The sequence below is a fragment of the Poecilia latipinna genome, unplaced genomic scaffold (genome assembly GCF_001443285.1).
Source record: "Poecilia latipinna isolate Pla-1442-1.1 unplaced genomic scaffold, P_latipinna-1.0 Scaffold53, whole genome shotgun sequence".
Classification (NCBI taxonomy): Eukaryota; Metazoa; Chordata; class Actinopteri; order Cyprinodontiformes; family Poeciliidae; genus Poecilia; species Poecilia latipinna.
In genome coordinates, this window is record NW_015112669.1 from 464,107 (window position 1) to 486,170 (window position 22,064).

Consider the following 22,064-nt stretch of genomic DNA (forward strand, 5'->3'; position numbering starts at 1 on the left):
TTAAATAAATCCGAGATCCTATGTCTACTGAAATGATGTTTGTTGTAATGATGAAGAATATGTGGCCTTCTGTCGTAGCTTATGTCAGCTCTGTGATGCTCAAGAATACTCCACAACCAGCTTTGAACAAAAACAGCCAATGCTCGTTTGTTGGACCATCAAAACAATAGAAGAACCTTTAATATCTCTGCTGCAGCTTCTTGTGCAATATTTTCAATCCATGAGGTTAAAGGTGTCAAAGAAGCAAGTAGAGACAGAGAACAGGAGAAAGATTTAGTGCGGCAGAGGTTTTTTTGTTGTTGTTATTTTGTAATAAGTGAGACTGTAGCTGAAAGTCTTGCAGAGCTGGGCATGTTCACACTGATATAATAGCTGTGTTTGACGACCTAGAAACACACACTACCCTGGACATTACATAATACCCAAAATACCATTAAGAAAGTTACTAGCATCCACAAATATAACTCAACGTCTTACAAGTCAGAGATTCATGGCTTCACAAAGCAAGGATTAATGTGATTTCGTCCATATAATAATCATTTTTAAAAAACTCTGAGGGTTTTTTTATTTTTTGGCCAAGTCAGCAAAGACCAACATCTGTGTCGTCTCAGGTGGCCAAACTGTTCTTTAGCCGCAAATCCCTATCTAGTCGCTACTGAAATCCGACACTTGAGCAAACGTCGAGTTGGAAATAACAGAATGTAAATGATTCAACAGCACCTCTGCGTGGCTGCGGGAGCTCAGCTGACATAAAACAGTCACACAAAGAGATGCAGTTTTTCCAACAGAAGATCCAGCTGATTATTTACTCGTCTGAAAGCACAGGCTGCTCTGAGAAAAATACAAGAAAAGCTGCGCGTGTGTGATTTAAAAAGAGACTGAATATAACCGCTCTGGAATCTCAAACTCAAAGCCTGTAAAGTTTTACAGCTGTTACGGAGCGGCGTGTCTGCGCTGCTGCTCTGCAGATGCTGGCAGTGTGTGAGTGGCTGCAGTCCTGGCCACATGGCCGCCTCTTTCCCCTGCAGCCTGTCGGTGGAGTTGTAATTCTGCACCTTGGGCAGGGTTTAATGCATCACGGCATCAGTCATGTTGCTTTTCACAGCATAGTCGAGCTGTGATCCTCATGTCCTCTGCCAGTGTGACCACATTTAAGACACTTTAACATTTTTTTTTTTAAAAACAACTTGTAGTTGCATTAATATGCAGCACTCAGGTTTTATTGCTAATGAAGTCATCTGATGTGGTTCTGGATGGACTAATGTTGCTCCTCTGTGTCTCCACAGCTTTTCAGGGAAGTCAGAATAATGAAGCTACTGAATCATCCTAATATAGGTGAGTGAACATGCTGATGAATCAGCCTGATGAATCTGTTAACTGGCAGAAGCAAGACTGTAGAACTAGCTTAACCTCTGCAACTCACTGAAGAAATAAATTAATTAGATCTAAGCCGTTTGTGATTTTCATCCTCAGATTGTCATTATGCCTGCGTTCACTCTGATCAGGGTTTGTTCAGACTTTCGTCTGTATATAATCATGTGAATTTTTGGACCTTAAATACATCCAGATTTCCTGTAATAGGCCTTTAATTTGAGCAATCTTTCAGAAATTGCTTCTTTATTAAACATTTTTCTTAAATTAATTACATGCTTTAACAATTTCTTTGAGAAATGCATTTGCAACGTCGTTTAGTTAAAATTGAGCCCTTATTTTATGCATTGATGAAACTACTGGACCTGGGCATTTATTCTTTCCTGCAAGAATTAATTTTGCTGCTTAATATTACTTTTTATTGCTTTGTTAAGATTGAGAAAAATTGAGAACATTGTGTTCTTGTTATGGAATCTAACGTTGCCTAACAGTTGTTTTTTTTTTTTTTTTGCTGTTTATGCAAGTGCCTTAAAGCTAAATCTTTACAAAGATTAAAAGGTCCTATAGTCGTACATTTAACTAAAACTTGCAGAAACCTCAAAAATCTTGAGATACAAAAAAAAAATAACTACATGCTACCTGTTCAACGTCTTTTTGTAATACAGATCTGCTTTAACTCTTAAAATTACAGGTTCCCTTTGTAAAGTCCAACTATGAACTTCATTTAACTCGTTTGTTTTAATTAATGTTTTGCTTTTTTTCTGCAGTAAAATTGTTTGAGGTGATTGAAACAGAAAAGACACTTTATTTGGTGATGGAGTATGCCAGTGGAGGTGAGTTAGGCCTCAATTCATGTTCATTAACTAGGTCGCATTTTATTTATTTACTTTACATGCATGATTTTAAGTCCCTGAAAATCTAGGATGCTTTAAATGAGTAGATTCTTACAAATGGATACCATTTGTGCTTGTTCTTGTCACAGGAGAGGTATTTGACTACCTGGTGGCTCACGGCAGGATGAAGGAGAAGGAGGCCAGGGCCAAGTTTAGGCAGGTGAGTCACCAGTGTTGCAGCACTTGAGGCCTCATTACTTTATTGTTTTCTGGAGAAAGACTGCATAGACCAAAATCCCGCTTTGTCACTGACTGCAGAGGGAAGGTGGAGCACACACAGCTTCTTCTGAGAAAGCCTGCATCCCCGTAGTCTCTGCTGACCCCTAGTGGTGCCTCATGTGCATCAATATTACATCAGTTTTTACATTGTCATCGTTGCTTTTGATATGGCTACCTATACTGGGACAAAAAAGGATTTATGCTTTATTTGTTGTCTTGATAAAAGGACTCAAGGGAATATGTGTGCGCAAGATCAAAATCCTAAATGTTTAAAGATGTCACGTGTTTACAGGTGCTTACAGCTGAGTGACGTTTGTCAGGGAATGGGACGATTTATGTTTGATTGCTATTTTTGACATTCTGGAATATGAATGTTCCTGGCCGCCTCAAACAACAGCATAAATGTAGATTTATCAAAAGACGTCTTTTAGCTCAGAAACTCTTAAATTTGTGGCTGTTGTTGATGTACTTCTCCTTTCCTTTCAAAAGTAGAATACAATGACGGCCTTATTGTAAATCAGTAATTTGGGGAAACTATTGAAATGATTTACATATAAATTTATGTTTGTTAAATAAAATATTTTCTTAAAATGATTGCCATCCACTCCTTTGTGGAGGCACGTATGAATATTTTTGACCTTTGCAGTATTCTAGATTGGGCTTTAATTATATGATAAATAAAAAAAAATCATAATTATTATGAATTAATTTTTGACAGACAGTACAAAATTGGCAGTAGGTGACAAATTATGAAGAAAATTACTAATGACCTCCTGCACAGTAGCCCGTTTTAATGCTTTTTAAGAATAATACTTCAGTATTATTCCACATAGCAGAAACAGTTAGGATGACCTGTCTGTCTCTCTGCATGAACTGGAAACAGATAATTGGGACAATAAAAAGGTGAGGGAGGAGGTGAAATGCAGCTTTTCCTCGTTATCAGCTGGACTTCTACAGATTTGTTTTTGCGAACTTTCGTCTCATTCAAGTTTCTTTTCTGGCCTGGTATTTAATGCAGTGACCTGTGGTGCGTTTTTGGGTTTCAGATCGTGTCTGCAGTGCAGTATTGCCATCAGAGAAGAATAGTACACAGGGATCTAAAGGTGAGAATCTCAAGTTATGACAAATATAAATTCTCTTGTCTTGTTGTCATATTTTAGCAGTTCATTCTGATAAAAGCTTCAGATATCGGTGTATTTTATTACATTGCTAACTTCTGTCCTTCCATCAGGCTGAGAACTTGTTGCTGGATGCAGATATGAACATCAAGATAGCAGACTTTGGCTTCAGCAACGAGTTCACAGTCGGCAGCAAACTGGACACTTTCTGTGGCTCCCCGCCGTATGCAGCTCCTGAACTCTTTCAGGGAAAAAAGTATGATGGTCCTGAAGTGGACGTCTGGAGTCTTGGTGTTATCCTCTATACACTGGTCAGCGGATCACTGCCTTTTGACGGACAGAACCTAAAGGTGGGCCTTTTCTTTCTGGAAAGCATTTCATAGTCCCACAGACGGAGGGGTGCAGATCCTCTCTAGAAAGTTTTCTTGCTTTAAAGAGTAACAACTTAAAAAGTATGGTTACAAGGAAAAGCATGGTCCACTCTGGTTGAAGCTACCGGTAATTAAAAAATGCTTGCTAAGGTCACAAATAAAACAAAGAGGACATTCATTTTCAATTTCACACTGATTTAAAAGGAGAAAAAAATATTACCCATGACTAGTAACTTGAGATATTTTCATATTTTTATTTTTAATATGCAATTGATTCCATAAATGCTCTATAGCAGGGGTGCCCAAACTTTTTGAGAGCAAGATCTACTATTTCTCTCGCCAGCCGCCTGAGTTCTACGTCATGACACAAAGACATAAAAATTGCAAATTAAACTCTATTGACTTATTTTATATGCGAATATACATCAGTTGTAGCAGAAATAATAAAGTGACAGAAAACCTAACGCAGTTCCTTCCTCAGTGAGATTCTGACACTGGGAGCAGGTTACTGGTTTCTCAGTCAGAAGCTGGTTGCAGACCTGAGGCCAGGAGGTGTCAGTCAGTCAGGGTAGATCTGAACTTTGGTTTGATGACCTCAATATGAGAAACTACAGACTGATAGAAGGAACCAAAGAGCCCAGAAAAGCTAAAGGCAAATCTTCTGAAGCCGGGATATAATTAATTTAATTTCACATAATTATCGCTGTAGAATTAGTTAAAACTTAATAAAATATATGAAATATATTTGTCCTATTTGATGTTTGTTGTGACGTATACTCACATCCGAACGAGGTAATAAGTCCAAGTTTGTCGTTTATTGAACGTTCAGAAACTACAGCAGATGTGATGAGCCACAGCAAAGGTAAACAAAGGTAAAACAACCCGAACAGACGATCAAATCAAAACCACTCCTACCTTTTTACTCTCTGTCTCTTTGTCGTTTGAGCGTACCCGTTGCCGTGGCAACCGCCTGCGCCCCGCAAGTCGAGCAGGGATTACTTTAAAAACAACATTCAGTCCGTTACGATATTAGGTTTCCAGGCTTGAGATTTATTTCTCGATTATTAATAAGCCTCTCATGAGCACAGCGGTGGTTGAGGAGCTAATTTAAACTCCTGCTCTGCTCGTCAGTCGGTCTTTGAGTCGCCTTCTTTTTTCTTTTTCTTTTTTTTTTTTTTGTTTTTGTTAATAGAACCAAAACGCACTGAATTGTGCAACACCTTGTTGAAACGGTAATTACTGAGATTATTAATTTTAGCACTTTTCGTTGATTTTTTATAATTATTCTTTTTTAATGAAGCTACAAACGTTTAGGATCTTAGTAAATATTTTTGATAAGCCCGTCAGAAGAGGAAGTGCTGGTGTCGGCGTCCTGGAGGCGTTCAGATTGTCATCTGCCGAGATCGACTCAAAACCTTTCCGCGATAGACCGGTCGATCGCGATTGATGTATTGGGCACCCCTGCTCTATAGGTTTTATTAAGAAAATTGTAGCTCTTTAGTATCTTAGATTTTTAATTTGTGCTGCAGATGGTAACTCCAAATTAAAATTTGCTCAAAGAAAGTAAGTAGTTAAAAGCATGCCACCTCACTCGTTTTTTATTTATTTATTTTTTCTACAGTTAGTTTAGTTGATTCTTTTAAATGTTGCTTTGCAGTTTAAACATAAATGTTTTCACATATTAAGCCAAATAAATTTGAGTTTAAACTTGCTTGGAGAACAAAAGGTAATGGGAGCAGCAGCTGTAAAGATGAATCACCAAGCTTTAATAATGCAAAAGGTTTTGCAATATCAGCTTCAACAATGAATTTTTAAAGTGTCTTCATAGCCGAGTTGAGTGGTTTCGTTTTTATATTTTTTTTAAATTGGACTTTGATTTTTTTGATTACATGTAATCTAAACCTGATTCTTTATCTCCCCCTCAACTGTACAGAGCAGCTGAGCAAAGTAGCACCAATACTGTACTCTACCAGATCAATGACTTGAAATATTTCTTCTAGGTTCATTTCTCTGTCAAACAATTGATTTAACTTTAAAACCATGAGCACGAGCCAATATCTTGGTCTGGTTTTAAATATCTTAAAAGTATTGTAACCTGTATTAATAATCTCTTTTTGCATTGGGTGTAGGAACTTCGGGAGCGGGTTCTGCGGGGAAAGTACCGCATTCCTTTTTACATGTCCACAGACTGTGAAAACCTGCTGAAGAAACTCCTTGTGCTGAACCCTGTGAAACGAGGCAGTTTAGAGGTATTTGCATGAGTTTACATTCTATCTGCTTCTTTAACTTCTGTACTTTCTGTAAATGGCATGTAATCAGGCATGAAACTTAATGATTTACAGAGAGGTTGTTGATTAATATTTGGAAATACTTTTCCCCCTAAATTTATAGCCTGTCAAATGTAGAGATCTGTGCAAATCACCACCCTCCATGTCTTTGCTCCACTTCATCAGCACTTCTCAAAAGTTTCTAGAGGTTTTGGTCTTTTTGCTAATTTTATCGGCGATTTTCTTTACATTTCTTTTATCAGCTTATGACTTGCAACTGTGCAGCGTTTTCTTAAATGAGGAAAGTAGACACATGGAAATATCTAGCTTAAAAATGATGTTTTAAAGAAATGTTTTTGGTGTTATTCTTAGATTTAAAATGTAGAACAAATTGTGTCCATGGGAAACGGTGATGGGAAGTCGTTATTTTGTGGTAAGATTTCATCAAGTGCAGAGACGGATCAGAACCAGCCTGGAGTTCAGTAAAAACATTCTCATTTGTTTGCATTTTGAGCATGTGTAATTGCAGCACGTGTCAGTATTAACTAAAATAATTGTTAGTGATTCAAACTGTAGTTGAGAAGTTATGTTGTTCTCATCTCCTTATTAGCAAATCATGAAAGACCACTGGATGAACGTGGGTCACGAGGATGAGGAGCTTAAACCCTACATCGAGCCAGAGTCTGATTTCAACGATTCGTCCAGAATAGGTGTGTTCCGCTGTATGTGGATACCATTTTTTATGTTTTTTTTTTTGTTTTTTTACGCTGTTCAGACTCAGACCACTTTTCTCCTCTCCATCCAATCAGAGCTCATGGTGACCATGGGTTTCCCTAAAGAAGAGATCACAGACTCACTACAAAACCAGAAGTACGACGACGTCATGGCTACATACCTGCTGCTAGGCCGAAAAGCTCCAGAGGTGAAGCTCGTTGTACCTCCTCTGCTTCCCAACTTTATACAGGTTCTCTAATGTGACCAAAAACCCCTCACCGCTCTTCTGCCTTGTTGCAGTTTGAGGGCAGTGAGCCGCTGACTAACAGCATCCTGGGGCAGCGTCAGCGGCCGACCAGTGACATCAACAACAGCTCCAGCATTTCCCCTGCCCATCCCAAGGTCACGCGCAGCATATCGGCCAATCAGAAGCAGCGCCGCTACAGTGATCATGGTGGGGATGATGATGGTGGTGGTGGTGGTGGTGGTGTCGTAGAGAAGCCAAGTAAAGTAACCTCTTACATCCCGGCTCTGAGAGTGCTGCGGACTGCGTGTTGTGTAGGAGGACGTTACCCTGAGTCACTGGTGGCGCGACGAAGTGTCAGAACGTGCAACTTTAAGACGGACAGAAGAGGGCATAGTAATGCACTCAAGATTTCAAAGTGCAATAATTTCTTAAGGTTTAAATATCAAACTCAGATAATAAAAAGACAGAAATCTCAACTGATTGGTTGTGAGCATTTTCTAATCGCCGTACTCGAAGCTTAAATCAGTGACTCAGCTTGAATACCTCTGTGCCAGACGGTTTCCTTCTGTCATGTGGAGCCATTGTTTGTGGCGCCATCTTGTGGCAGGCTGCTTTTCTGCAGCTGTTTTTGGAACAGAACCTCAAAGCATGAGGAGGGACAGCAACTCTGCTTCATACTTGCTCACCTTGGCTTCTGTAGCTGTACATGTTAAAGAAAATAAAACAAAAAATTTGACATGTTGTCTTGTACCATACCTGTAAACTGTTACCTAGTGTAAATCCTGGCTTTGAGTGGCTTTGCTTAATGCTATTGTGGTAAAGACCTTGTCCTTGTCTGCTGTTGATTTTTTTTTTTTTTTTTATCCCCCCCAAAATATTAGTTATCGAAGGACTTTTATGTGGTTCTTGCTAAAAACATAATGTGTGTGTGTTTCTTCCAGTGGGTCCGTCGGTACCACCAGCAGTGTCATACTCTAAGCGTAATCAGGCCCTGAGCGTGGAAAGTGACCACAGAGAGGAGTGGGACGGAGCTCGCCGGCTCGAGCTCAGCACTTCCAAAGGAGACGTTCCCGCTTCGCCGTTGGGGGTGCAGGAGAGGAAGAAAACTTCGAGTGCTGTGGGGGTGAGGAAGACTGCAGGAAAATAGTTTTCGTATAGGGCTGCAAGATGTGAAGGCAATGTTATTTGTCAATGATATTTCTTACAATGTTAAAGCCCAGCATTGTATAACCTGTAGCATCTTGAGCTCCAGTCTGTCAGATATGAGCATCTACTGAGTGAAGCTCCATCTAATAGGCTAAATATTACACTGGGATGCAAAATGTGAATTCAGGACACTTGAAATATATTATTGAATATTTATTACAGCCTAAATATTTGCAATTTTATTTTTGCATCCACTGATACTGCAATTACAACATATTTACCACATGCTGTTGAGCCCTGCTTTGCTGTACGATTGTTGATTGCCACCTTGATGTTAAGTCTATTTAAAAGTAAGACACTTTTTTTAACCATTTGTTCTTAGATTAGGGCAAGATTTATGGGTTCTAATATTTTTTATTAGTTTACTTCATGTCACACATGTTCTGTTTGTGATTTGTGCTAATCAGCCCTTTTTAATGTTGATAAAAAGTAAAACAAAAGTGTCATTATTTACCTTTTGTTCACAAGTGGTGGCTGTCCCATAGGAAGCGCTTGGTATTGTCCCCCCTAATGTGAAGAGGGGAAAAAAAAAATCTAAAATTGACTTGTAAACATTATTAAAATAGCCTGTTTTCCTTAATAGTGTGTGCCCAAATATGATCTGAATTATTTACAGAACATTTCCATCAGCTGACTACAATTCAGCAGTGAATTTCCCCTCATCAGATTCCTGTCAGTTTTCTGCTAAGCTAAATAGCCAATCGTGTGTAGTTGCTAAGGAAAAACAATAAACATTTGGCCAGTCAGCATCACTTAATTTAATGTCTCTGAGGCGCACGGAATTTCCCTGGAAACCTTTGGGTCGCCATGGTGATAAAGTTGATAAAGGCTAGTAGGGGGAGGACTTGGACCAAATTCTCCACAATGACAATGCAAAGGATTTACAGATGGCCAGTAAGCTACAGCTTTCTGTTTTATTGTGTTTAGGTGTTATTTTTTGGGTTGTATGCTTTGTTTGTCAGCTCTGATCATTAATTATTGCTGCCGATCAGTTATGAAAGCTGCAGAAGTTTATTTGATGCTCTGGTTAGCATAATGCTAATGCTGCTCTGGATAAAAGTTGCTAAGATTACATTTTTTTTTAATTGTTAGTTGATGATATATAATGATTGTTACCTGTTTTTAGTTTCTGCTGGTGTTATAATGTTAATGTTTAGTTGAAATGATGTTTTCTGGGTCAGATATCCATTCTGATGTGTTTTTGTACAGGGATCTTTGAACGTTCGTATCTGTAAACTTTTGCTGAGCGCCTGATTTTGAGATAAATCCAGGGGTTGTTTGGTGTTGTGGTTCTAACAGAAGCTGGTTAAGTCTTTTGGGTTTCTAGATTGTTAGTAGCTGTGATTATTTCATCCTTTACCAGCAGGAGGGGCTCTACTGTCTGGTATTATTAGTTGACTCTCTTCTGTGGTTTCATGGTTGTTTGTTCAGACATTAGTTTGATCATTTTCACAGTTTTGACTCTGATTCAGGCTTAACTGCTGACACTGATTTAATGATTCAATACTGTAAATTTTGCAAATTATTGAGCAAACATTCATAACATAATACATTTAAGTACACAGTGATTCTCATGAGAAAAAGATAAATCTGTTATTGTTTTTATTTTGTTTTTTTTTCAGAAGGAATGTTAAGTCTTCTGGTTTTTATACATATTAACAGGCTGATGGGTAACTTGTGTAAAAGTAAATATACTGATTACCATGAAATCATTCTTGGTGTCTCTGTTCACCAACAGACCAATGGTTCAATGACCCGCAGGAACACGTATGTGTGTGAGCGAACCTCCACTGATCGCTATTCAGCTATTCCCAATGGCAAAGACAGCAGGTTAGACAACCACAGGATTATTTTATCCCTCTGAGTTTATTTATCCATTCTTTTCTAGCTTACTCTACATACTTTGTGGCTCCTTTTATTTTATTAATGGACAATTGAGTCCTGACATGGTAACACTCCCTGCTCTCGACCTTCAGTTTAACAGAGGTGTCAGGCAGCACACCCTCCACTGCACTGAGCTCTACACGACCCCGTCACACTAAGTCCATGTCGGCGTCGGGGCATCCTTCAAAAAGCACGCTGCCCCCCATCGACGACAACACGGAGCTGAAAGCTAGGTGAGCAGCAGCCGAACATCTGCACTGCCACAGGCTGATGCAAGACCTCAGGAAGATGTCAATTATTAATGCCTGCTTATGCTGCAGCTCCTCTCCACGGGATCCGTCCAACTCTCCATCTGTGCACAGTATTAGCACCCCCGAGAAGAACCGCTTCCCCCGCGGCACAACCAGCCGCAGCACCTTTCACGGAGCTCAGCTCAGAGACCGCCGCAGTGCTACGTACAACGGCCCCCCAGCCTCGCCCACGCTGTCCCACGACACGGGGGCTCTCGCGCAGCAGCGCAGGGGCACGTCCACGGGAATCATCAGCAAGATCACCTCAAAGTTTGTCCGCAGGTCAGTGAGGTCTATCAACTAATAGGCATTTTTTTTTTTTTTTTAGGTTCTAGAACAGTTTTATAGTTTTGCCTAAAGTCTTTTAGCTGAATAAAGATGCACCAAGAAATAATTTGATAACTTCCCTTAGTCTCATAGCTTTAGTTAAAAAGACCCTGACAGATGGCAGGCTTGCTGGAAACTGAAATATCCATCATTTTCTAATCAGTTAATGCATCTCAAGTGCTACCATGTCTACTATGACAGAAAAAAAAAACACTTCCTTGTGGAAGTTTTGCTAATTAAGAAGTTAGAATAAGGTTTTCAATGTCTGGGAGAGTTGGAAATGCTTTCCCAACCTTGGTGATCAGGAATACAAGATACTAAATTCTATAATTTTTTCCTTGTTTTTAAAGTATTGCAAATTTTTATTTCCAATAGTTTTATTTAATGACTACTTACAGCAGAAAAGGCTAGAAAAATATGTTGTCTGCTGTTATTTTTTTCATAAATTACTGTCGGTAAACAGAAATCAGAATGGACTAAAAATAAAAAATCTTTGGTTTAAAATGAAAGATATGAAATAGGCCAAAAGGTTTTTCATTGGTGCATCTTTTTTGTTATTTTTTAAAAAGTATAGTGGCGTACCTTCTGCCAGCTTTCTGTCAGTACCAGCATCCTGAGCCTCTTCATGCGAGTGTCACTTTCAAGCTGCCCCTTGCTCATAGCTTACAGCTTTCTCTCCTTTTCTCCCCGCATAGAGCTATGTCTTTCAGGTCGACCCGGAGGTAGGAGAACATAACGCTTGCTGCACATGTCCCCCTCCTTCTCCTCCCATCTATAACAATAACTCAAAAAAAAACCCTCTCTGCCCACGACGACCCGTGTGTTTTAACGTCTTTATGTACTTGCCCACCACATCCTCGCCTACCGACACCCTTGTTATGCCGTGTATCTCTTCCCCCTTTGTCCTCCGCCTTAACGACCAGACTTCACGGCTCTCCAGCTTTCTCTACTAAAGCCACTAGATGTGTACGGCTGTAGTTGCGAGCTGTCCTCTCCTTACTCCTCCCCCTGCCTTCATGCAGAGCTTGAGACAGACGATTAATAGAACTGAAATCGAGCTGTGTACACGCATAAGCACTTTTCCTCTCTTTACATGTCAGTGGAGATTAAGGAAAGGTGTGTTACGACAGATGGGATGATGCATATGGTTTATGTCGGCTTTACTGATGAAAGGTCATCTCATTGTGTGCTGAGCTCTGACACCCAGGAGTGTGGATTCTTTCCTGGCATGATGCCCAACACCCTCGTCTGTGTTCAGTCATGATTGAGCTGGTTTTGGCAGTCGGTTGGCGGGTGGCGGGTGAGTTTGGGGGGGATTTGATGTCGACATTAGCTCAGATGTAACGAGTGAATTTTGGGTTTATTTCAGGGTACCTAGTGAGGGCGAGGCCAGTGCCAGGACTGAAACACCAAGGTGAGATTTGAACTCAGAAGGTCAATAATCTACATTTTTTTGTATCACGATTGTTCAAATTCATCGCTGTTTTTAGTGTTATCACAGTGTGTTGAAATCTTGCTAAATGTGCTATTATTACCAGGTGAAGTTGTTGTTCTCAAAGTAGAGTCATCAACATTATTCCTGCAGCTTTAATGTAATTTTTGTAGGAGTAATTTTCATCATTTCAGTCACATATTATCTGTAATTGTATTCTTATATTTATGTTTACCTTTACAAATTTAATTTTGAGAATAAGAAATAACTTGTACAAAGGTATTTTCACAGCCAATAACTGCTTCCCTTCCTGAGGAGATGGCTGCACTCAACGCGTTTCTTATTTGGGCTTTCCTGCTGAGTTACAATGCTGACAAACCTGACAAGCTAATCATCTGGCTAATATCTAGCTTAGCATTCACCACTAGTGGCTACTGGAAGAGGAAGATGGCTATCTGTGTCATTTCCTTTTGCATGTTGGAAGAACCGAAAAAAACTTGAAAGAGCTTCAAATGTTCAAAATACAGCAACACTGATGATTGAAGCATCACAGATTTCCTTTTACTGCCTTCTACTTGCAGCGCGCGCCTGGACAATCTTTGTCTGAGGGACAAAGAAAAGATTTTATCTGCATGGACATCAAATATGATTTTAGTGGACTTTTTTTTTTTTTTTTTTAATGGATAAAACCTTTATCTCTGTAACCAATAAAACCATTTCATCTCCATTTCAGTGAGAGCCTGTATTTAACCTCATTAAGAGTTTCTTTTTCTTTTTTTTTTCCCCTGTCCATCTAATGCTGTTCCAGGAGTGCGTCTGGCGACACCAAGGATGACGCCGGTCGGGACTCCAAGCCCCGCTCGCTGCGTTTCACCTGGAGCATGAAGACCACTTCCTCCATGGACCCCGCGGACATGATGCGGGAGATCCGTAAGGTCCTGGACGCCAACAGCTGCGACTATGAGCAGCGCGAGCGCTTCCTGCTGTTCTGTGTTCACGGCGACGCGCGCCAGGACAATCTAGTCCAGTGGGAGATGGAGGTGTGCAAGCTGCCCCGCCTTTCGCTCAATGGCGTGCGCTTCAAGAGGATATCGGGCACGTCCATCGCCTTTAAGAACATCGCCTGCAAAATTGCCAACGAGCTCAAACTGTGATGGCAGATGGAACACCGCCCGGGCCTTCGGGTGAGCTCTGGTTACGCTCTCATCCCATCACTGGATTAGTGTTGACTCACAGGACAAAATCAGCACTGAAGCCCCAGCACAACACCACCGTGCAGAATCAAGGTGGATCTGGCTGGCTAACGTGCAGCTCTGGCCCACGAATGTACTGTACAGGGTAGGGTGACTCGGACAGATAGCAAAAACCAACTAACCTAGCCTTTTTTTTTTTTTTTTTTCTTCCTCTCTTCTCTCCCCATTGACGCCGTCTCCCCATCAGCCTGCTGCTCCACGTTAAAGGACACAGTTACGTAACACATGCAGTATGCAACTGAAGATGACCATTCGGCAATAAGTTTTCAGTCTGTTTTTCGAAATACTTTGAGATCTGCTCTCCTTGCTGAATAACCATTAAAATTACTGTAAGCTAAAGCTAACCGCTTTTCCACCTATGTTAAGGCAGTATATAGATCAGGCTGGAGCTCGTACTAAAACTATGTAAAAAAGAAAAAGAAAAAAAAAAGAATTGTACTGTATGCATAACATCTGCAGGTACTGTACTGTATATTAATTTTTAGTTCTGTACAGAATTTTATTGTTAATACTGTCTTTTTTTCCATGGGATTGAGTTATTTCCTTCTACAAATCATGTCTCCTAGAGCATTCCTCTCTCTGTCTGAAATTGATTTCATCCCTTTTTTTTGTTTGTTTTTCTTGTTTTGTAAGACTCACCATTTGAAAATAGTGTTTTTCCAGTTTTATTTAAAGAGGACTAAATTATTTTGTGGATAATGAAGGGACGCAATGTTCCTTTGCCTTTTTGTGTTATGTTTGCCTATGGAGGAAAACAAAAACAAAAACAAAACACTAAGTTGCACCACACAAACTTGAGTTGTAAGTTCAGTTGAGGCTGAAAACATGTTCACTTTAATTTTTCTCCTGGCAGTAGGGGCCCTGCTGCAGTTGCACAAGTATTCCAGGGTGAAGTGTATGAACATGAGAGTGCACACCTGTTTCCTTCATGTTAGTTTGGTAGTCTCCAAGGAAGATGCACGGTTTTAAACTGGTTTGCTTTAGGACGCGACATGTTGGACGCCTCCATCCAAAGGATTGGCGACACGAGGAGCCGGACGACTGAAGCCCGACGACTGAAGCTTTGCTGCGGAGCCTTTCTAAAGAGCCAGATTTAAACTCGCTGCAAACGTGTGATTGTGCAGGTACTTGTGTATCTCCTTACGTTTTTTTTGTTTTTTTTTTTCAGTTGTATTTATTCCATTACATTGTAATGTGCTGCTTTGTAGATTTGAGGCGTGCACTTTGTCGGAGAAGATTAAAAGAATTTTATTTGTTTGTATTTATTTACTTTCTCATTTCATCACAACTGCACGACACATTCTGAAAGGCTGGCGCAGACGTCCTCTGCCGCCTCTATTCATGATGTAACGCTGAAGTTAATATGCAGGAAGCTCTCAGATTAAATAACTCTTTTATTGACTCCAAATAACATAAGGTTCATCTTAGTCGTGACACAAATGATGAGTTTTGCGCACATGATAGTTAAAGAATATGAACAGTCTCTTTTTCATTTCAGTACCTTTTTAAAGGAGCTCGAAAATAGTTCAAATAGTTGCCAGTCATGAAAAACTGCTCAATACTTTAAACACTTTACAAACCATTAACGATAAAAACGGAAGTCGCAAGGATATACAGGTAGACTCACAATATATCTGTATGCAGAGTTTCTACTCGGCCTGGAATGAGATTCAGGAGTGTTCCCAGTCTGGAAGGGAACAGAAAATCAAAGCTGAGTCTTGAAAGATGTGTATATCCAAATTCTTCCCAGTACACTTGTTTCAATGTCCATCTACCTTTCAGCCTGTCTGTCCATCCTTTCATTCAATTAGTACATTCATCAGTCTGTCCATTTGCTTATGATTGTTCATCCATTCATCTGTTTGTCCATCCAGATATAACTCCATATGTCTATACTTCTATCATTTTTTGCTCACTATTCACGAATCCACTTATTTGTGCATCTATTGGTCCATCCATCTGCTCATTTGTCCATACTCCATTCTGTCCATCTTTTGGTACATTATTTCAACCATTTGTCATTATCCTTAAACAGTATCGCCTGTGCATTAGTTTAATCCATCCATCAATATGCCTGCATAACCATTGGCCTACTACTGAATTATCCCTAAATCTATCTATGCTCTAATTTCTCCATCCATCCTTCCCTACAGTTTATGGTTTCTGTCAGCTCTGTACTTGAAGCCACTGCAGTGATATCTGCCACAAATTTAAAGTAAACTTTTGGACCTCAACTTTAGGAATATGGTAAAACGGTATCGAAGACTTAGAAAATGTTTTTTTTTTTTTTCTTTTTCCTCTCAATTTTTTTTTTTTTTTTTGCATAACACAATCCTATCGCCCTTTTAACAAATACAACCCTGTCTGCCCTGGACCATCTCTACACTTACAAAAGCATCTTTTACAAATCTTTGCAGCATACAAATGGAAAGACAGAAAAAATGTAAACTTTGTGTTTCGGCAGATTTGTTCAGTTAAAACATAACAGTTTAAAAAGTAGATTTCGGCTTCTGTAAATCACTATGGAATATTAGAGGATAACTGTATAAACTAGTAAATACTGTAAAAGCTTGATCACAAATTGGCGTCAACCTTTTAAAGCCAGTTTTAGATTTGTTGGGTTGGGTTGATGGCCAGCTTCTGGCCCTTCATGCATTCATGTTTTGAGAACATATTGGATCTAATCCTAACCTAGGATACATGCCTCTCAATCAGATAATTGGCTTGAGAAACGTATTTGTTATCTTTAAACGTGTCATGCAGAAATTGTGATAGATTTTTAAAAATGAGTGAATATAAATGTCTAGTTAGGACCATAAATTTCTGAGTTGCTTAGCTCTCAATCTCCTATTACAGACTTTTGTATGTACACAAAAAAGATCACAAAAATAACTAACCATCCAATAGAAAAAAAAAAAACAATCAATTACTCAGATCAATGACTAAATGCTCGTATATCTGAGTTTTCCCTTTGAAACTGGAGGCCAGCAGAAACTGACGGTTGTCAATGGAAACTGGAGAAAAGGCCCTTGGTGCCTGAATGTTCAGCTCCTGGAAGCGAACAAACTCGCCCTTCTTGGCATCCCAGCGGTACACCTGGGTGAAAGAGTAGTCGCTGCCCAGAATGGCGTACTGCCAGCTGCCCACGGTGAAGGGCTGGAACACCATGGAGCCTCGGGAGGGCATGGTCTGTAATTCTCTGAAGAGGGCGCCATCCCAGCGCATCACCTTGGAGTCGCCAATGAAGCGCGTCAGGCAGATGTAGAGATCAGACTTGACCTGGAAGTGCTTGACGGCATAAACGTCCTCCATCTCCGGGATGTCGGTTCGTCTGTCGAAATGCTTGACGGCTTTGTTCCACTGGTAGATGACGGGCCTCTGGGAGCTGCTGGACAGGATCAGGTGAGGTTTGGAGGAGATCTCTAGGTACTCCACGTCAGTGTCGCGGTACCACGGATGGAGGGACTGATGGGAGTAGAAGCCATTGCCGTTCCACTTGTAGATGGTGGTGGAGCCAGCCTTGGAGCTGTCGGCTATGACGAAGAAGGACTCTCCATCGATCCGGAACGTCTCGACGTCATTTGGCTTGCGGATTTTCAGGACATCAATGCCTTGAAGCTTGATGAATTTGTTGGCAGAGGTGTCCCGCTTGTAGATGTGGGAGCCTCCAAACAGCTGAGCCACGATGATGAACAGCTGGTTGTCAATGACGAGAGGCTTGCAGATCACAGTGGATGTACCTGGAAAAACATGCAATCCGTTGGCTCCCATTTTATTGCCAATTTTAGTTTGAGACTTAAGCAGCTGATTGACTTTACTTACTGTCAATATCGTCAAAGTTTCTGAAGTTCATCTCGACATGATCCCATTCAAGGAAGCCACACTTCCCGATAAATGGCTGGGCAAAGACGACATACTGGTCGTTCCGGAAAGAAAATGCTTCCACTGATATGGACTCAAATTTCAAGGACTGGTAGGGAGCAAACTCTGTGAGGGAAACAAACAAAAAAAAAACATCTTTACAAGTAAAATCTGCAAAGAAGGATTAATGTGAGGAGTCAATGCTCCACCTGTGGTGATGCAGTCGAAGGACTGCGGCGACAGGTCATTGATCTTCTTCTCCAGCTGTGAGGCCGGGCCCTTGCAGTAAATCTGGTCCACGGTGGCATTGGTGCCGTATATCCACTCCACTAACCACTTCAGCTTGCAGTCACACAAGAAATGATTCCCACGCAAGTCTCTGAGGGGAGAAAACCATTGTGTGAAAATCTGAGAGCATCACTCCTCCTGTTCTACAGTGAGCTTAACGTTCTGAAGCTCCAGATGGTGGCTTTTCTCTGACGTCCTCAATTTGAGGTTTCATCGACATCAAGGAAGACTGAACATCTTCACTGGATAATAGCCTGCAGCCCCTCTCCCTCCTTTCTCTCTCTTCCTCCAGTGCATGCAATTTTAATGGCGCTAAAAGCTCCAGCTGCCTACGCGTTTGTCAAACCTCGGTGAAGGAGGAGCAATAAATGATACGTATTTCTAAAAATAGAAAGTTGTACGGACAGCTCATCATTCATTGTACAACATTAGAGATTGTATCAAGTGTATAATCTTATTAGTTTCTGTCTTTAACAAGGAATAATACTTACACTTTTGTCAAGGCCTCGAGACCTTTGAACAAATCTTTGGGGAGAGTCTCCAGATTGTTGTAGGCCAGACTCCTGATGGAGAAAAAAAAGAGCATTTTTACTGTAAAGCTTAATCTTTAACAAAAAATGTGTTTTTTAACTAAATTAGGTAACTTCAAAGCAATGTGTATATTTTAAACAGGTACAGCTCAAACTTTAAATATTGTGACAAGGTTCAATATTTTTTGAAAAGTACAACTCAATTATTTTATAGGTTCATTACACAAACACTGGAATATTTCAAGTCATTTTTTTCTTATTAGATTGATAAATATAGTTTACAGATAACGAAAACCCCAAATTCTGTGAAATATAATAAAAGCTATAACATTTTCATAGAAAATGAAAGAGAAAGTGTGTACTTTCAACAGGGATGACTGCACCCTTGAGAGGATACAATTGCCCCCATTTTCAGATGAAAGTAAAGTTTGCATTTCATTTGGAAAGCAAGGTCTCAGGATCTGGAGAAGAGAGGACTCTCTTGCTTTAAGCCCAATGTTTTTGGGGTTTTTTCCACAGTACATGATGGTTTGGGTTTGGGGTGCCATGTTGGTGTTGATCCACTGTGTTTTCTGAACTCCACAGTCAACGCAACTACCAGGAAATTTTAGAGCATTTCATGCTTCACTGTGGTGACGAGCTGTATGGACATGCTGATTTTTATTTCCCAGCAGGACTTGCCACCTGCCCACAGTGCTGATGGTACCAAAAGCATGGTTCAATGACCATGGTCTTTTTTTCCTTCATTTACCAGTAATCTGACCCAACCAGAACCGCATAATCTATGGAGCATTGAAGATAGGAAGATGAGAGACACAAGGCCCAACAATGCAGCTGACCTGAAGCCTAGCAAGGTCATTTTTACACCTACGCAGTGCCACAAGCTGATTGCCTCCATGCTGATGGGTTGGTCTGAGTTTTTCAGAAACTGCTGATCTGCTAAATTTCACACGCAACCATCTCTCTTTTTTTAACACACACATTAAAGCCAGTGTGTGTTGGCCTTGATGTCTTTTTGAAGTTGGAGGAGAATGGGCATACTGGTCCGAGATGACGGAAAGGCAACAATAGCTGAAATCATTACACCGAGGCAAACAGAATATCATGTCTGAAGAAATAACATGTCAAACCTTCAAACAAGTGGGCCACAGCAACAGAAATCTGCAATGGCTGTAACAACAAACTTCAATATATTTTCTTAGAATCTTGTGGGATAGAACAGCACAAGATATGACATAATTGTACATATGAAGAGAAATAATTCACAGTTTTCACTGCAAACACACACACACAAGCAAATGTGCTGTGCATTTGTACTTATCTGTATTTGAAAATGGCTCAGTCCAATCAGATCGGATGGAGAGCATCTTTAAACATTGCTTTTCAAATTCTGCCACCAATATTCTATTGGAATTAGCTCTGGAGCTGGGGGAGGCCATTCTATCTCGCATAAGCATCTAAACCATTCCATTTTAGCTTTTGCTGTATGTTTAGGAACATTGTCCTGAACTTCAGTCCCAGCCTCTGCAGCCTCCAACAGATTTTCTTCTAGAATTGCTCTGTATTTAGCTCAATACATCTCATAATGAACTCTAACAAGCTTCCTTGTCCCTGCTGAAGAAAAACATCCCCATATCATGATGTTGCCATCACCGTTGTTCACCAGCGGGATGGTGTATTAGGGGCTATGTTGACTGCTGGTCTTCTGTATTCCTTAAGTGGTGAAAACTGTCATGACTTTATTTCAAGAATAAAACTCTCAGATTTGGATCTAGACGATTCTAACACACAAATATCCTCTGATCTAAGGCATTTCCTGGTAGCTCTGGTTGCATGTTTAGGCAAGCGATCCTTCAACCCAGTTAGGCAACAATAGCTGAAATCATTGCACCGAGGCAAACTGAATATCATGTCTTAAGAAATAACATGTCAAACCTTCAAACAAGCGGGCCACAGCAACAGAAATCTGCATCCAACAGGTTTTATTCTTAGATAATCCTGTTTATTACTCCATCCATCTCCACATTAAACTCTGACTAGCTTCACTGTCCCTGCAGAAGAAAACCAACCTATACAGTCCGATCCTGCCACCAGCATGCTTTATCATAGAGCTAGTATGTTCATTACTGTAGCATGTATTACCAGAGCACCTTTATCCACACATTTGCTGTCCCCACCCCAAAGGTTCAGCCCTTAAATGTCTCTTCAACTGAATCCCTGAACCTTCTGCTGGGTTCCTTGGTCTTCATGTTGCTGTTTGTTCACTAATCTTCTCTAACAAACAACAATGGCTGTAAGAATGTGGGTTTTGTGTCTGATTATTAGTTAATTTTGTCCTTGTGACATTCGTGTCTAGCCACTCATTGTTCCCAGCTGTCTCTTGCTTCCTCTGATTATTCTGTGTATTTAACATCACCTGTGTCTTTGTTTCTCTGTCGGGTCCTGGTCGTGGTTTTGTCTCTCCCTTTCGGTTTACCTGAGTACCTGGACATCATTAAACTTATTTTTCTCCACTTACCGTGGGTCTCACCGACTCAAATCCTCGTCACCTCAAACTCAATTCATCACAAAGGCCTTCCCTGAACCGCTGGATTGAATTACACACCGATGAACTGTTTACTATTAGGGGCCCAGGTGATTAATAGGACAGTGACTACAAATTCATGCCAGACTTTTTAGACCTTTAGCTTGTAAATAAATAAATAATAATAATAACTTTAAAAAACATGTTTAATTTTCCTTCCACTTCAGCTATGCTCTGCTTTATGACATTTTATCACACAAAATCCCCAAGCAATACATTGAAGTTATAGCGTTTCTAATGTGACAAGGTAGTAAAAATGTAACGAGGGTAATGTAAATACAACAGATATGAACAGTTTTGCGAGCCACTGTGTGAATAACACAAACATGTTGAGCAGTTGCGTAACAAGGATCTTATGTTTTTGCTTTCTAATCATTTTACCAGCATCACATTGTTCAGAGAAATGTCTCTGTATAACTGTATAAACTAGTAAATACTGTAAAAGCTTGATCACAAATTGGCGTCAACCTTTTAAGGCCAGTTTTAGATTTGTTGGGTTGGGTTGATGGCCAGCTTCTGGCCCTTCATGCATTCATGTTTTGAGAACATATTGGATCTAATCCTAACCTAGGATACATGCCTCTCAATCAGATAATTGGCTTGAGAAACGTATTTGTTATCTTTAAACGTGTCATGCAGAAATTGTGATAGATTTTTAAAAATGAGTGAATATAAATGTCTAGTTAGGACCATACATTTCTGAGTTGCTTAGCTCTCAATCTCCTATTACAGACTTTTGTATGTACACAAAAAAGATCACAAAAATAACTAACCATCCAATAGAAAAAAAAAAACAATCAATTACTCAGATCAATGACTAAATGCTCGTATATCTGCATTTAGACAAAGGTTACTGTGCAGTAACCTTTGTCAGCGTTTTTATCCCCTATTTTTACATCCTCTGCAAAAAAAAAAAAACAAACAATTACTCAGATCAATGACTAAATGCTCGTATATCTGCATTTAGACAAAGGTTACTGTGCAGTAACCTTTGTCAGCGTTTTTATCCCCTATTTTTACATCCTCTGCAAAAAAAAAAAAACAATCAATTACTCAGATCAATGACTAAATGCTCGTATATCTGCATTTAGACAAAGGTTACTGTGCAATAACCTTTGTCAGCGTTTTTATCCCCTATTTTTACATCCTCTGCAAAAAAAAAAAAACAATCAATTACTCAGATCAATGACTAAATGCTCGTATATCTGC

At 40.0% G+C, this 22,064-nt stretch overlaps 2 protein-coding genes and 1 long non-coding RNA gene across 7 annotated transcripts in view; 2 read left to right on the plus strand and 1 right to left on the minus strand.

Moving 5' to 3' along the window:
* mark1 (MAP/microtubule affinity-regulating kinase 1) overlaps positions 1 to 14,853 on the plus strand; it is a 37,529-nt gene extending 22,676 nt beyond the window's left edge. The window contains exons 4-20 of one of the 5 annotated variants that reach the window (XM_015052426.1): positions 1,287 to 1,335; positions 2,139 to 2,204; positions 2,354 to 2,424; positions 3,530 to 3,586; positions 3,715 to 3,951; positions 6,102 to 6,221; positions 6,850 to 6,949; positions 7,049 to 7,161; positions 7,254 to 7,458; positions 8,142 to 8,323; positions 10,145 to 10,236; positions 10,383 to 10,523; positions 10,611 to 10,862; positions 11,603 to 11,629; positions 12,277 to 12,321; positions 13,148 to 13,523; positions 13,780 to 14,853. In XM_015052426.1, the coding sequence (XP_014907912.1) occupies positions 1,287 to 1,335; positions 2,139 to 2,204; positions 2,354 to 2,424; positions 3,530 to 3,586; positions 3,715 to 3,951; positions 6,102 to 6,221; positions 6,850 to 6,949; positions 7,049 to 7,161; positions 7,254 to 7,458; positions 8,142 to 8,323; positions 10,145 to 10,236; positions 10,383 to 10,523; positions 10,611 to 10,862; positions 11,603 to 11,629; positions 12,277 to 12,321; positions 13,148 to 13,493 (2,103 nt within the window). In that variant the 3' untranslated portion in view covers positions 13,494 to 13,523; positions 13,780 to 14,853. Of the gene's footprint in view, positions 1 to 1,286; positions 1,336 to 2,138; positions 2,205 to 2,353; positions 2,425 to 3,529; positions 3,587 to 3,714; positions 3,952 to 6,101; positions 6,222 to 6,849; positions 6,950 to 7,048; positions 7,162 to 7,253; positions 7,459 to 8,141; positions 8,324 to 10,144; positions 10,237 to 10,382; positions 10,524 to 10,610; positions 10,863 to 11,602; positions 11,630 to 12,276; positions 12,322 to 13,147 lie in introns of all 5 variants that reach the window. The other 4 variants (XM_015052415.1, XM_015052443.1, XM_015052434.1 and 1 more) reach the window with 4 other exon arrangements.
* A 115-nt stretch (positions 14,854 to 14,968) lies between these two features.
* LOC106959707 (leucine-rich glioma-inactivated protein 1-like) lies at positions 14,969 to 18,347 on the minus strand. The gene is made up of 4 exons (XM_015052462.1): positions 18,233 to 18,347; positions 17,663 to 17,832; positions 17,415 to 17,579; positions 14,969 to 17,332 (listed from the first exon to the last, which is right to left on the minus strand). The coding sequence occupies exons 1-4, from the start codon at positions 18,325 to 18,327 to the stop codon at positions 16,515 to 16,517; spliced, it is 1,248 nt and encodes a 415-aa protein (XP_014907948.1). The 5' UTR covers positions 18,328 to 18,347; the 3' UTR covers positions 14,969 to 16,514.
* A 43-nt stretch (positions 18,348 to 18,390) lies between these two features.
* LOC106959737 (uncharacterized) lies at positions 18,391 to 20,019 on the plus strand. Its single transcript, XR_001427420.1, has 2 exons — positions 18,391 to 19,125; positions 19,706 to 20,019. It is a non-coding gene; the product is annotated as an uncharacterized LOC106959737 (long non-coding RNA).
* The last annotated feature ends 2,045 nt before the right edge of the window (positions 20,020 to 22,064 follow it).

Coding starts and splice junctions, on each gene's coding strand:
- LOC106959707 (XM_015052462.1), bottom strand. CDS start 18,327: ATGCTCTTTTTTTTCTCCATCAGGAGTCTGGCCTACAACAATCTGGAG. Junction 17,833..18,232: donor CTCGAGGCCTTGACAAAAGT/GTAAGTATTATT, acceptor TTCTCCCCTCAG/AGACTTGCGTGGGAATCATT. Junction 17,333..17,414: donor AAACTTTGACGATATTGACA/GTAAGTAAAGTC, acceptor ATGTTTTTCCAG/GTACATCCACTGTGATCTGC.